Source organism: Drosophila busckii, chromosome 2L (genome assembly GCF_011750605.1).
Source record: "Drosophila busckii strain San Diego stock center, stock number 13000-0081.31 chromosome 2L, ASM1175060v1, whole genome shotgun sequence".
NCBI classification, from domain to species: Eukaryota; Metazoa; Arthropoda; class Insecta; order Diptera; family Drosophilidae; genus Drosophila; species Drosophila busckii.
The window spans coordinates 6,481,520-6,497,003 of NC_046604.1; the positions used below are offsets into that span (position 1 = coordinate 6,481,520).

Here is a 15,484-nt window from a genome sequence, read left to right on the forward strand (position 1 = left end):
ACCACTAGCCATGATTAGCTGGGCCATAATGAACATTTAGATAACCACAATGAACTAAATTAGGTGTAGTTAGTGCAGCAGTTAGAGCAAGCAGCAAATGAGTTGGTCAATCGAAGCTAAATCAATCAAATTGAAGTTTGGTAACAAGCATAAACAAGAGAATTTCAGTAGATACAACAAATACAACAATAATAATAAGATAATAATACAAGAAAGAACAATTGGTCAACCAAAAAAATGCTAAAAAATCAATTTTAATTTTTGTATTATAGACAAAATAAATATGCAAGCAAATTAATTGCTTAAATATTTTTATAATTAACTTTAATTGAATTGAAAATAAAAATGAAATTTAATTTCGGTACAAGCAGAAGCAACAAGCGAATTTGAACACAGCAGACACAGCAAAATTAATAAAGAATATGCAATAAAGTGTTTTTAACTTTAACTAATAAAATATAGCACAATTAATTTAAGCAAAAAATTAATTATTATTACATTTAATGTAGTAATTTTTTGTTATTGGCAAACACAAGAACAAATTGAAAATATTTATTTTAAGGTGTAAATAATTTGCTTTAATATTTCTTTCCTACACTTTAATTTGCATAGGCAAAAAAAACAAGGGAACTTCAATAGAAAGAATATTCTACTTAATAAGAGTTTTAGCAATAAAAGAAAACTAAAATTAGTTTATCAAAAAATTCTACAAAATGAATTTAATAATTTAACGTAATAGGCAACAAAATATTGAAATTTATTCCTAATTTGTCTCAACACTCTTTATCTTCACTTCAATTGAAGCCAACTCTTATCTAATTAATTAATTAATCTTTCAACTTCAAGCTAACTTTTAGTTCACGTTTAATTGAAATCAACTAGAACTGCAGCTAGACAAAAGACAAGCAAGCGCGACAGCTTTATTAAGGCTGATTGATGAGCGTCTTTAAGGCAAACATTGCTTAGACGCTTTATCAAACTCAACTGATAAGGCCTGTGGCAGGCACTCGAATGTGCTTGCAACCACCGAAAAGAGAAGCAAATGCAATATGCAGCAGGGGCAGCCGAGGCAGCAACGGCATTTAGTCAAAGCCAAAGCCAAAGCCAAGTGACTGTTGTTAGCTTGGCTGGCTGGCTGACTGGCTGGCAGGCACATTTGCCTTTCCAAGTCGATTTTTTTGACCTCATTTGTGTGGCAAAGACAACGCGACTAGCAACTGGCAACTGGCAACGCGCGCGCCACAGAAATTAATTTAAATTTATTGCCTCAATTTATAAGGCAGCAAATTGAGCGTCTGCGAATGCGAAGCGCTCATTTGCCAAAAATAAACGTTGACAGTCGAGCATAGTTCAATATACAGCTCTATCTACAGAGATAGCTCTGCCTAACTCTCTCTCTCTTTCTCTCACTCTGTCTTCCTCTCTCGTTTTATACCCTTTTAGCATTGAACTTGAACTTAGACTTGCAAGTTTTTCAATTGTTTGCTCAATGACTTTGAGCTTGCGAAAAGTTTACTCAAATGTCGACAGTTTTCGTTTCCGTTTTAACTTATTACAAACTTGGCCAGCACCGCCGCCATATAAGTTAACAGTTACTATAGTTGTTAGTTTTTAAAGTGTAGCCTTAACTCGTTAGACGTTTGCCCCCCAGTCTCTAGCCTAGGACAGAGAGTCAGAGTCAGAGTCTGCGGCAAATTGAGTGCACACAGTCATGACAGACATTTGTCATTTGTCTCTGCTGTCATGTCAGTTGTCAGTTTGATTTTTTGACTTTATCGTTTGGATTTTTTATATATTGTAACAACTGCTATGACGACAGCGACGAAATGTACGAAACAAAATGTTGTATGATAAAACAGAAATAGAAAAAACAAAAGACAAATTTGTGCACTCTTGAGCAGCGTGTGGACAATTTTTTATAGATTTTTTCCATGTGCATGTGTCATGGTAATTGTGCATAAGAGCATGTGGGTTGGTCAGTGGGTGGGAAGTCTAACTAAAGCAACCAAGGAACTGACGTAGTTATTGTTGTGAAATTTGTTTCCTGCGAGGATTCAATGAAAAGTCAAGCTTGCCCAATTTCCTATCCGTTGAAATTATTTTTATAAAAATACATTGCCTATTATCCAAACGCTCTATGAGTTTTATATCTCAAGCAAAAGCTTTAAATGCAGAATCATTTTTTTATCACAAAATAAAGTCTTAAGCATTTTGGTCTTTAAGTCTATCTAGTTGATTTATGTAAATCGGCTCTAAAATTGTGAAATTCATTTATAAAATGAGGCGTACTCAGGCTGTTATATAAGTTAGCTAGTCGGTTATACAGTTATGATTGTCACATAGCCATTATCGTTTTTCACATATTAATTGCTAGTAAATTATATTTAATTAACAAAACAACACTTCATTGCGTTTATAGGATTTAAGTAATTCTGGCAAGTCATTAAAAAATACTTCAAGGATAACTGACTATCTATATTTTCACAAATACTGTGACAATCACAGTTTTAAAACTCATTCTTAATAATATTCTTTTATTTATCTTATCAGACAATTTTTTTTAAAATTAAAAATTAAGAGCAACATAATATTTTGTAACTAATATTTAGTAACTAACTAAAAGCTGTCTCTAGTAACCTAGAAACTATCACAATCTCAGTTTTAAGCCCCATTCTAAGTTATATTTATGTGAAAAGTCATGAACTACATTTAAATTCATATAAATTAGAACCTCTTTACAAGCTGCTGTCGCTTTCTATTCCAAGCCAGCAGCTTTAATTCTTGTTCTTGCCATCATCGGTTTGGGCCATTATATATTTTTGGTTGACACACGAGCTGCGCCAGTTTTTTTTTCTTCCAGCATTTGATGCCTGAGCACTTTATCTTAATGTCACTTCTTTTTTACTCTCTGGCCTTGGATGTTCTTTTGTTTTTGTTTGGGGGGTCGTGGCGTTTAGTATTTGTGCGTGAAGCAGTTAAAAACGTTCAGGCAAATGAACTATAAAAAAGCCATTTGTTACTCAAATCGTAGCTAAAGATTTTTTGGAGCTCATTTGGACTTGTCAAAATCACGACTCAATGCAGCTAATGGCAAGATTAAAGTTTATCTGGGATTTGCATTTACATTTATATTAGACAGCTTATGTTGGCTTTCAGAATGCTGAGTCATCAGCTTATTCTATGGGAAGCTGAGCATGCAACGTTTATTCTAAATTTAATACGTTTCATTCTGATTTGGTCACTTGCAGTACGACAACGTCAACGCGTGCCTGAATGTGCTCAGGAGTCAGTCGGTTGGTGGCCTGGACAATATAACCACCAATGACATTTGCGCTGGACGCTTGAAGGCTGTGCTTGCCTTGTTCTTTTCGCTAAGTCGCTATAAACAGCAAGCGAAGCAAACTAAATCCATTGATTTGCGATCATCAACAGCAAGCAATTTCCAAGAGAAACAGCAACAGGAGCAGCAGCAACAACAACAGCAGCAGCAGCAGCAGCAACAGCAGCAACAACAAACGCCACAGCAATTGGCGCAAAGTCTAGAGAACGGCAATGAGATGGTGAATCGGTGAGTTGCATTAAACATTATATATTTATAAACATCTTAGCTGTAAAACTTTAATTTATTTGCATTCAAATGACAGTTGTAAACAAAAATAAGCCTGTCAGCTTTTGTCAGTCATACTTGCTACATAAATGTGCGCAAAGCGCCATCTACGGCAATGTAGTAAAACATGCCGGCACTTGTGTTACAGACTAAGACCTGAGTTGTGACTCGGCTAAGCTTAGTACATTTAGCTGAGACTGGAACCAGTGAGCTAAAACGTAAATATGTATTGCATCTAGCTAATGCTAGAGGGCGCTTGCAAACATTTTGAATCTCTAAGCAAGCTCTAGAGAGCGTTCGAATACATTTTGAATATGTGAACAGTTCCAAAGAATATAATAAATAAATAGTGTGGAAGCAACAGAGATACAATTATATTAAAAATATATTTAAATTTATATATATAAATCATTTAGGTCTTTTTATACACAAGTCTTTTATTCGTTAGCTTACTTATTCATAGAGCTCAGCTCGATCTTTTTCCCAGTAATTTTTCTACTACAATAGTTTTTAATATATTTTGGCTTTGAGACAAAGTCCACATTGTCTGCATTACAATTCAATTCAATCTTAAGCGTTAGCTGTTAGGTTAAACTCATGCCCCTAACGCTTAAACTCCTATCCAGAGTCGATGTTTGCGATTTCCGTGATACCGTTGATATCGTCATAAGACATCCGGTGCGCAGTCATTTTTTCACTACTTTGCTAGCATGTTCTATGAATTCCTAGCAAGTTTAATATGATTTATTGGTTTGTTTGCCGGAAATTACAGGCGGTAAGCTTGGGGACTCGTCCCCATACCCAGCCAAGGGCTCACTCCCCCAGCAAACATCTGTTTCGCAGTCGAGTCGTAAAAAATGTGAGAGAGCGAAAAAACGAAATCAAGTCGACGTTGGGGCTATGCAAACACAATTGGCCAGAAATCTGTACGCTTTGAGGTCTGCTTAAGAAGAAGTGTGTTTGCTCTTGAAAAGGCGAAGCTGAAAAATTCAAAACATGAAGATGCTAAAATTAGAAAACTTTATTTGCACGAAAGCAGCGCCACCAAAACGGGGAGGTTTGCAACCCTCGGGGAAATCCCAGCGACGCAGACAGGAAACGGAAGCTTTTGTGTTGCGCCAGCTGCCCCGCACGCACTCTCCCCGCACGCACTCTCCCCGCCCCCTCACCCTCTCTTGCACTTTTTGTCAGCAGGCGACGTTTAACTGCCCCCTTAGCCCCAGCAAAATGTGTTGATGACTTTCACTGACTATGAAATTTAAATGCGATACGGAAATGTTTGCGTATTTTGTTTTTTTTTTTTGGGCTGCCGACTAGCAGACATATAAATTACAATGGATTTTTATGACCGTCCTTGCGCCTAGTTTTGTGGTAGGCAACAGACGTTGACAACAACGAGCCGAACTGTTGGCTGTGTGTGTGTGGCAAGTTCATTTAAAGTTGCAACAACATAAAACTTTCACTAAGGGACCGGCAAACGAACAAACATGCAAAATGTTGTTTATAATGTCTGCGGTCTGTCGACCTAGACTACAGTCCAAGCAACCCCCAAAATTGCGCGTAACATTAGCGAACTTTTCCCAGTTCCCAGTTCGCAGTTCCCAGTTTGGGGGGCATGCAAAATTCAAAAGCATTTTAACGACAGCAGCTGGTGTAGATTTATACGCGGCAAAAGCAATTCACAAGTTGAAGCAGTGATTTTCGAAATGGAAGGACCTGTTACGCATATAATTAAAAAACTGCCAAGAGCTCAACGCAACAGCTGAGGCTGAGGCTGAGAACTGAGCTGAAGACATAGCGTTTAACATTTATTAAACTGCAAATTATGCGCCAGACATTGCAACAATATGTGGCGCCACCGCCCAAAATGTATTTATAACATACGCACCACATACGTTTAATAGCTATAACACTCGATGCTTGTGTGTGTGTGTGTAGCAGGTTTATATAATCGTCAGAGGGGGCGGAAATTCCAGTGCAGACTCTAAGCTTAGACGTGCCTTGGCTTTCAGGGGGTTAAATCCGTAGCTGAGGGTTAAGGCCTGGCTGTAAATCGCACACGTGTTCAGTCTCTCTCTAATACGCATGCATTTATGCGTGACCACGCACCCACACCCCCCCCCCATTTGGAGTTAGCTTACTCGATATTGTGGCTACTCCACCGCAATTGACAAGTTGTCAAGTCCTTTAGCAAAAAATGGCTTGTTGTCTGGCTTAACTTTTGTTGTCCTGCAGGCAAAGTCCTGTGTCCTGTTCGTTCCCCCCCACTTGTGTGTGCTGAATTTATAATTCCATTTGTGGTTTTAATTTCGTAAATGTGAAATTAATTTCAAATTCAATTTGTATGCAACAAGCAGTCTCGATAGCTTCAGCACTCGCTCCCTCCTGATTTTTGGTTTCATGCTTCACTGCATCTTCATTGTTGTTCAGTTTTTAGCCTTAAGTGCTACGACAATTAGTCGAAACCACTATTTATTTCCTTTTAATTTTCGATTTTTTTGTATCATCCTCATCCTCGCTGTGATAATCTGTCTGCAAATTCACGGGCATTAGGAATATATCACGTACTGCTCGAAACTCGCCGCAATTATGCAAATGTTCGTTCTCTAAGCGCAGTAAATTCCAAGTAAAGCGTCTTATGATCTCCAATATGAAGCAAATGGACTTGCTGTAAAAAGCGCGCAGCACATTATAATAAATCAAGCTCAGCTCCAACATCCACACATAGCGTATTAATATATTAAAAACAATTATGGCATAATAAGTAGTCTGCAAAGAAATTTCATTTAGATTAACACAAACTGCTTAGAGAACATACCTTGGGATAGACCAAATTCTCACGCAGAAATATGTTCTTGCCACGCCATATTTTGAATAGACCAAAGTCCATGTAACAGTCCCAAACTAAGGAGTACGTAGCTGAGAAACAAAAGGTGATTACATAAGCCCAAGTCCAGCCATTGTCGAATAACTTTTCATATTGAGCTGTGAATGTATCAAAATTATTTTAATTTCTCAGCTTGAAGATGGACTTACACATAGAGTCCATTTGCATATGTGAGCATATTACAACAATTATCATGCTGAAATACTTGAGTGCATTTATCATATAGTCCGGGGTTCTCCAGCGTGTATCCCTAAAGCGGCGCAAACTTTGAGCTATGCGGAACCAAGGGGGCAAACAACGTATTACAGTCACCACTACATCTGGCTCAAAAGTGTAGCTTATATCATGATCTCTATAGTAGAGTATATAGAAGCGTACTAGCTGATAAAAATCCACGCCGATTTGCACAAGAGATATAAATTGCTCTGCAATCCAAAAGTCTGAAAAGTTTACATGGAAAAATGGCGCGGCAAAAATTCTTCCAAACTTTTTTAATATTAACATTCTTGCCTTGAACTTCATAATGCACAACGGATTGATCAACAATAGTATTGGCACCACTATGGCCAAAGATGGAAAATGATATGGTTCCTTTATAGCAAACTCCATATGATGTAGAAAGCCCAACATGCACATGGAGCATATCAAGCCCAATGTGCTGGCGACTACTAAAAACAGAGCTGGCGGACTATGATTGCGTGGATCAATATCGAAGATGAGCACATGATTAATGCCAGATCGTTGCCAAATTTCAGAACTCAATGCAAATAGAAATAGAAATAGTACCAAAAAGACGGTAGCTCGAAATAGGCGAAAGAAATAGACTATTGGACTATCTGGAGAGTAGCGAAAGGCGTCTGTAAGGTAAGCAGAGATAGATAAAAGTTATCGATATTAAATATAAATGAAGTTAGATCAATTAGAAGACAATCGATAGTATCGATTAATGCTACTTACACGATAATATGACCATAGTGCTGCTTACAATAAATAGTCCCGTTATCAAACCAGCTGTAAATATTGTGCCCGACGGCGTCTTTCTCACCAAAGGCGGCACTCTCAACTTGTTCATAGCCTTGGTTCGATCTCCATTGGTTAGATATTGAGTATAAAGCTGTTCCATTTTAACTATCATGCCACGCAGCTCCTTATCGTTGGCAAACGAAGCACCAACCACATGCTGAGCAAACCATAAGCCACCTTTAGTAGCCTTTAGCTGCTTATCGTACTTCTTCAATATCTTGCGAAATGCAGTGTAATTCAGACTCTGATAGTTTTGCAGCATTATCATGCTCAGATAGAATTCACTGCAGGCCAGGCCAAGTTGCCGCAAAATTGAGGCCTGCAGCTTACGCTGCTGCGTCGCTCGCAGTTGCAGCTCCAACTCGCTGAACTTGCGACGCGCCTCAGCCAATTTCTGCGCATAGAATCTTTCAACGCGCGCCAATTCCCTTTCGCATACAGCAAAGAATTCCAACTCGAAATTGTGATAGTATTGAGTAATTGATTCGTCCTTTGGCGCATGATGCACAGCATCAAGTATTATATTCTTAAGTTCCTGTTAGCATTTGAACAAATGTAGACCAAGAGCTAAGCTATTATATAGCAGACTTTACTTACAACATAGTTCAGATATTGTTCACGCCACTCAAATGTTAATTGAGACTCAAGTGTTTTGCTAAATCTCATCTTGAAAAATGCAGTCAAGAACTTCAATTGGGATAAGCAATAAATAAGCAAAGGCTTTAATCAATAAAAAGGCGTAGCCTACTGAGTAATAAAAGAGTTTAGCTGATGCTTCAAAATCAGCTTCGAAATGAAGAACAAAATTTTTCTGCTCTTAAATAAATTATAGCCATTGATTGATGTCCCAATTTTCATAACCATTTTCATTTATAATATAATTTAAATTCAAGCCTTAAACTGCGAGTTGTTTTGCTTAAGTTGTCACAGCTTTCGGCTTTCACTTTAATGTTCAGTCAATGTTAAATTACCTTAACGACTTGACAAATTTGCAAACATGTTCCCTTAGCCACAAACCAATATTTGAGCCGAAAAGCCACCGCAACGAGATAAGGTAAACACCCATCAGCTCTCTATAACTCCACTCCAGCTTCAATTTATAACTCAAAGCCCATTGTCCAAAGCCGCCGCCGCCACCCACGTTGTGTTGCAAATTCTTTTTTTTTGACAAGCTTTTGTTATTTATGCGTATTTTTTTTGCCTGACATTTTCGCTTTTGTTTTTGCGGACAGTTACCCATTTCCTGTGCTGACTTTTTCATGTTCAAGCAGCCTTGAAGCGCGCTTTAATAATTTTTATATATACGATATATATATTCATACAATATAGCTGAGTGAAGTGGCTGAAGCTGTGCGTGCCGCAGTTTGAAGTGACTGCGTTTTTAGTCTATTATGAAAATTTATCATTGAGGGTTGGCTCAGGGGTTGGCCAGCAAACTCTTTAAGGCAGCTACTGTTGTAGAAATTCAGTTCAGTTCAGTTAGTCATATTTCTAGAAATGTCGTCTACAAGCATTCGCTATAATAAAAATGGTAAAGCTCTCTTCTCTCTCACCTCAGCATCATCAAAGCGACCATTCATCTACAGTAACGTGAAAAATGTGAAACAATTGCAACGATGATTACTTTTTCCCAACAGTTTGCTTGTTTGTTTGTTGTTGTTGGTCGTAAACGTAAATTGAATTGGCAGTGGGTGGTGGTTAGAAGTTTGATACCCCCAGGGGAGCATTTGGTTTCTAAGCAGGGGCGTCGGCGTCGGCTACGTCGACAGGTGTAGCTAAAGTTAATAATTGTATGCTAAATACGCTAGTAATTAAATCCACTGGGACTCAGCACATAAAGCATTAAGTACTTGATTATGCTGATGCCTTAAAAATAGTTAAGCTAAACTCTTAACTTTAACAGCAACATACGCAAAAGTTGAAAACTGCTGTCAGCAAACTTGGCTACAATAACAAGCAAGCTCAATAGAGAGAAAGGGAGTGAGAGAGAGAGAGAGAGACTGGGACAGAGTGAGCGAGTTCGGAGAGACAAATAAAAATATTTGCATAGACAAACCATTGGACAATTGGATAGACTAACGGCCAAGTGAACAGCTTCGAGTGTGGGAGTCGTTGCCGCCTGCCCAGTCTAAAATGAAAAGTAAACATTGCAATATACGCTGCCATTGAAATGATAAACTGCGACGGCAACCAGTGCGACAAAAGGCAATAAAATGCATGCTTAGCAGCACTAGCGACAGCATCCAACTGGAGTTAGTTAAGGCATTATTATTAGTTCACAAATGTGTCTTTTGTTGTCTTAGTTTGCTAGTTTGCTGAGCTTTGCTTTTTTTTTTGCATTTGTATAAACAAAGATTTATTGGCTCGAGTTTAAGTTTTCTTTGGGGTTCAGAGCCAGTGCTTTTAAAAAGGTATTTATACTATAGTTGGGGTATAAAAGTTATGCGAGGGCTTTACCAGAATATGAGAAATTCTTATAAAATAGTTAAGTTACATTATTTGTTGCAACTTTGCTGAAAATAAGCTCAGCCTAGTTGTACATCTAAGAGATCATTTCAGCAATTTAAAATATTTTTTCAATTAAGAACTTTTGACATTCAAAAAAATAATATAAGAATAAACGCTTGGGAAATTATTTTATTTTCAATTTAATTTGTGTCTGCTAAATAGCTTTAAAATATTTTGAGTCATTTATTCAAGACAATACACATTAATTTATATTAAAGGAGAATTACTTGGACAATTTTATTTATTTTTTTTAAATAAAAAATTTGTATGTTAGAAAAATGTATTTGTAGCTCTAATAGTCAAATTATTGGCAATTGTTATAGAAACATTTATTTGGCTTATGCTAAATAATTTTAAATTATATAAAGCTTAGTTAGTTATTATAAGCTTACTTAGCAATTATTATTATAAATTGTTTTAATTGAGCTCAGTTGCTTTTTATTCACCTTAATTGCTTCAAGTGTTGAATTCATTGAATTTTCTACATTTTACTTTGCAACTTTCTCTACTGAAAATCAATTACTCAATTGAAATTTATTGCGTTGCACCTTTACTGCTATCAATTGCAGCTTTCCTTGCCACCCACCAATTCAATTAAAAAATGCCAAAAAAAAAACCGCTCAAAATCGTATGCGCAATATTTGTCTATGCACATATCGTAAATTGCAGTCATATTTCGTTACACGGCCATAAACTTCAGATACAAAAGCAACAGCAACACATAAACTTGAAAGTCGAGCAAGTGCGACTGGCCAAAAGCCAAAAGCCGCTTAGCGCGCTGTGTCTGGGAGCCTGAAACGAGTTTCGGAGTTCAATTGAGAGCTCCAGCGCAAATTAAGCTCAATGATTAAACACAATTTTCTAGTTGGCGTCAGTTTATGTGACATGAAACTATTTGCAGTAATTGCTTACTTTATTAAATTGTTGCGATTTGTAGCGAGCGACAAAATAATTGGGCAGCTGCTCTCGTTGTTGTTGTTGTTGTTGTTGTTTGAACTCATGTGCATTGAACTTCAGTCTTTATGTGTGTTTTATTTTGTGGGCGTCTACCCTCCCAGCAAGTGCAACTATTTATAGCAAATGCAACAGTTATGGGGGCATGGCATGGAGTGCTGCAACAGCAACAGCAACCACCACCCACCCTCATGCCCCATATGGGCGAGCAGCTGTCACAACAAGTTTGAACGCGCTCGGTTCGCTTGCAACCAACAAAACGTATCTCGAAGATACAAAAACAGTTTGCAGGCAACACTCGTGGCGTATAGAACGTTTTTGTTGCGTGCAGCGCGTCGCCGGCTTTTTATGAGTTGCTTTTGTTTATGTTCTAAACACGCTAAGCAAACAAACAAAACAAAAAAAACGCGGCAAAAGTAAAGTGTGAATTGGTTAGCAGTTTAATTCAAATTAATGTGAATTGGCAACAAATTAAATATAATAATTTGCTAAAAAGTGTTTAGTGTCGCGTGCTTAAAGTTTCATTAAATTTATGCAAAGTATTAAAGCATTTTAAGCTCTCAGCTCAGCTCTCAACTGTTGCATATTTTATGGCCATTGGGCAGTTTGGCAGCCAAACATAATTAACATTTTATCGCATTAGCCACAAATTAAAAGGCTTAAAGCAGACGCATAGACCCAACCCAACCCCAAAATGCGCACAAAAGGCGAAAATTCCATTTGATGCAGCCCAGACGTTCTCCATGGACCACAGCAGACCAAAAATTTTCTCATTTTAGATAAGCGCGTATTTTATTTATAACCACAGCGCAATTTGTAGCAGACACTCACGCAGGGATTTAAAAAAACACACACAAACTTTAATGAAAAACACAATTGCAAATGCAAAGTTTATGTTTATTTCGAAATTAAACTAAAAGTTTGACAAAAATTATACAAATTCATACAGTTTTGATTGCATTTTCAAGCTTTAACTTTATTTACTTCTGTCTGTAAGCGCTTAAGCTTAGCTCGGCTATAACTTTCTTGCCAAAGTTTACAGCTTTAGAGACAACCACAATGTAATTAGTCATAGTCATGCACATAGAACTAATAGAGCAGCTCTGCTCAGCCAGGCGCTAATCTACATTGTCATCAGCTCATCTGTCACTGCTCATCTCCCAACTCCCAACTGCCAACCTAACCAGTTTCTAGTCATCATTAGGTTTGGGCGCGTGTCTTCAATTAATCAACGTCGATGACTCTTGTTGCTGCTGAAAATTCTAATTTAATTTTATTCAAGTGGCCAACTCTTGTCTTGTCTCAAAGGATTGTTTGCCACTTCACTAGGCGCATCGAGTACTTCATGCCACTTCAAGTTGCTCAAACTAATTATGTATAAAATCAAGTGCTCAAGTATTTTCGATTTAAAATCCAAAACTAATTGTAAGCCTGTCAGTGACAACTGACAAGACTCTGACAAGGCTAACTGTCAAGTAAAAAAAAAAACATATCTTCTAACTAAGGGTGCATTGAACTGTCGACTAACCCTCCTGCCTACCAGGCAGCAAATCAAAACCTAAGCCCAACACAGAAATTTGAGATATCAAAAAGCGAGCTGTCAAAATACCAAACAAGCGACAGTTCAAATGAAAAATCAATTGCACTCTCGCTGAGAAAGACGAACTTTGACTAATGATAGGGGGCCCTTGTAGCTGAGAGGGGATTACAGCTATGGAACGTATGTGCGTATGAGGGAGCTCAGATTATGCTTATGGCAGCGTTACCCTAATGATTTTATTATGATAATTATAATGGCCATGACTTTAGGGTTCAGGCTACTGCAACTTGCCACTTCGATGAAGCTCTCGCTGCGTTTAGGTGTTGTGGGTAATTATTAGTTTCGGTGATGATTATGGGTTTTTCATGTTAATATATGCGTGGTGTGGTAATGGCAGCGGGTTACGCATTATATGCATATCAATTAGGAGTAGGGGGTTCCATAAGAGAGATCAGAAAATTAGCTAGGCAAACTATATAAATTGAATTAAAGTGCATAGAATCTTTACAAAATAAATGTATTTTATAATAATATAAATTATTATTAAAATTTAAATGCAATTCGGAAGTAGAAGAGATTTGACAATTAGCTACAAAAGGGAAAAAAAAAAAAAAAAAAAAAAAAAAAAATAGTAAACCAATTGAGTCTGGGGCGAACTTCCATATTAACTAACTTAAGAACTAGTTAGTTAAAATTTATAAAAGAGCAAATTCTCACAATTTTATAATATTTTTAATAAATAATCAAAAAGTTAATCTTTTTAATAAACGAGTTCCGGAGAAAAAGAAGGTCGCACTTGAAATCATAATATGTTTGCTTTAAATTAAATTATATAAAAAATTAACTAGGCTTATTGTTAGTGAATATATATAAATAAATTATAAGTAAATCTTCTCAATGAATTAGTTTAGAAATAGTTAAGAATCCAACTACTTTAAAATGTTTTCTCTTGATATTATTTGCAAATACTTTGGAGCTTGTATTAGATTCTGAATGGAATTATATATAAGCAATGATACATAATCGTTATTTTCCATAAAGAAAGTCAATCGAAGTAGTTCCGAAAAATAAAAGAATTCAATAATTTAATTCAAAAGAAATCTGTTCACACTTTTCTCATATAATCTGCAGCTATTATTAGGCTCTATATATTAAATTCCTTGGCTTAGACGCACTTCATACGAACTAGCTCAATATTTCTTCCATAATAACTACCACTCGATATAAACTGTTGACATTTAGCCACACCCAGGCGTCTTTTCAAGCTCGTACATTGCATAAATTCGATAATATCCACTTTGGTGGGACTGAACTGAACTAATCATGTAATTCATAAAATATCACGTTCGGCGATTGAAACGAACTTTTTGACACAGTTAACTGCCAGCGGCAGTTCTTTTGCCTCTCTTATCAGCACATTGCACTTTTTGCCAATGCGAAGAGCATAAAACGAGAAGAAGAAGACGGGACAGAACTTTGGTCGAAGTCTTATCTATGCCGGCGCATAAGCCTGCGGCTAGAGTTGAGTGTAGAAATTATTAAAAATCGCTGTGGCGCATGCAGTTTGCCGTTTGCATATAGAAGAAGTGCCAAAGTGAGTCTCTAAGCTGGAAATTGACGTTTAGGCACGTACAAGTTGGCCTGGCCAAAAGGAAAATTATTTAATATGCAGCAAAGAGTGTGGCAAAAATTGTTGTTTAAAGCAAGGCGGAAATCAAAGCAGGAGAGAGAGAGAGAGAGAGAGAGAAACGACTTGAACCACAAGTGGTGCTTGGTTGGTGGTTGAATATTTTTTGGTAGTAAGTTAAAATGCAATTTCTTTTGCGTGTGTTTTTGAAAGGAAATTCAGACAATATTAATGGGCTGAAGCTTTTGTATACAATTTTTTTTTTTTGGGGTAAGGGGTTTGTCTTGGTCAAGGCGGCGAGCGTGCATAAATCTAACAATGCAGCCGTTCAATCAGCCAGCCAGACAGACAGACAGACAGCCACACGCCTTTAGTTTGGCGCCTTAGCCTCAACATGCAGTGCATATCAAATTGCAAAAAAATAGACTCCAGCTAGCTGAGGTATAACAAATAAATTTTAGACGAGATTTATGGCAAGTCAGTGCCAGTTAGACAAGCTAAGCAGCCTTTTGGCTTACCCAGTTTTTCAGCTTGGCATTTAATGCGGCCATAAAGAAAATACTACTGAGCAACTAAATATAAACAAACGCTGCTCTCTGACATAAAAACAAAAGAGCTAGAGAAACGTAAAACGTAAAACGTGCAAATGCACGTGCTGCTCCAAATATTTGAAAACAAAAAGATCCAACGCTAGGGTTTTTAGGCTTTTAATATTGCGCTTGAGCGAGCACAGCGCACAGAAATAGAAATAGACAAGTTTATGGAGCAGAAATCAACTTGAAAGACTAAAAGACTGTTTTAGCTTCCGCTTTACTTTACACACACTCATACACAACGCATTTTCTTTATTTATTTATATATGTCAAAGCAATTCGACGCGGCATCTTACTTGCAACAATTTGACATTTTCATTGTGCGCTCAGCTTAAACTCTTTGCTGGCCAATTACACAATTTCTCGTATGTGTAATTGTAATTGTTATAGGTGCGGCCAAGTCACGCATAAATCATAAATATTTCATAATCATTACGAAAGCGGCTTTATGCCTTGCAAGTTCTTTGTATTTGTTATTTGTAATGCCAAGCACAAAGCTCTGAGCTCGCAGTTCCCTGTGTGTGGTCTCCAAGTTTCATTTGCTGCAATTGTAATTTACCAAAGCAATTTGCTTTCAGTCAATTAGTTGCTTAGCTTATCAATTGAGAATTGCATAGAACACAGACCAAGTTGAGTAAAGAGCAATTTTTAAATATTTAGCATACTAACTTAACTCCTTTGCTTGTTGCTATCTTTTTATTTATCCTTCTTTAAACTCATCCATTAGCTTAGAGTTTGAGCATCG

The 15,484-nt window shown here is 37.1% G+C and overlaps 2 protein-coding genes across 2 annotated transcripts in view; one reads left to right on the forward strand and one right to left on the reverse strand.

Moving 5' to 3' along the window:
- LOC108607674 (protein sickie) overlaps positions 1–15,484 on the forward strand; it is a 119,232-nt gene that overhangs the window by 40,332 nt on the left and 63,416 nt on the right. The window contains 1 exon segment of the mRNA XM_033294079.1: positions 3,249–3,568. Coding sequence (XP_033149970.1) covers positions 3,249–3,568 — 320 coding nt within the window.
- On the reverse strand, positions 5,839–8,214 carry LOC108607675 (xenotropic and polytropic retrovirus receptor 1 homolog). Its single transcript, XM_017998631.2, has 5 exons — positions 8,115–8,214; positions 7,452–8,052; positions 6,644–7,351; positions 6,426–6,592; positions 5,839–6,376 (listed from the first exon to the last, which is right to left on the reverse strand). The coding sequence occupies exons 1-5, from the start codon at positions 8,181–8,183 to the stop codon at positions 6,080–6,082; spliced, it is 1,842 nt and encodes a 613-aa protein (XP_017854120.2). The 5' UTR covers positions 8,184–8,214; the 3' UTR covers positions 5,839–6,079.

Coding starts and splice junctions, on each gene's coding strand:
- LOC108607675 (XM_017998631.2), bottom strand. CDS start 8,183: ATGAGATTTAGCAAAACACTTGAGTCTCAATTAACATTTGAGTGGCGT. Junction 8,053..8,114: donor AACAATATCTGAACTATGTT/GTAAGTAAAGTC, acceptor AAATGCTAACAG/GAACTTAAGAATATAATACT. Junction 7,352..7,451: donor CACTATGGTCATATTATCGT/GTAAGTAGCATT, acceptor CTTACCTTACAG/ACGCCTTTCGCTACTCTCCA.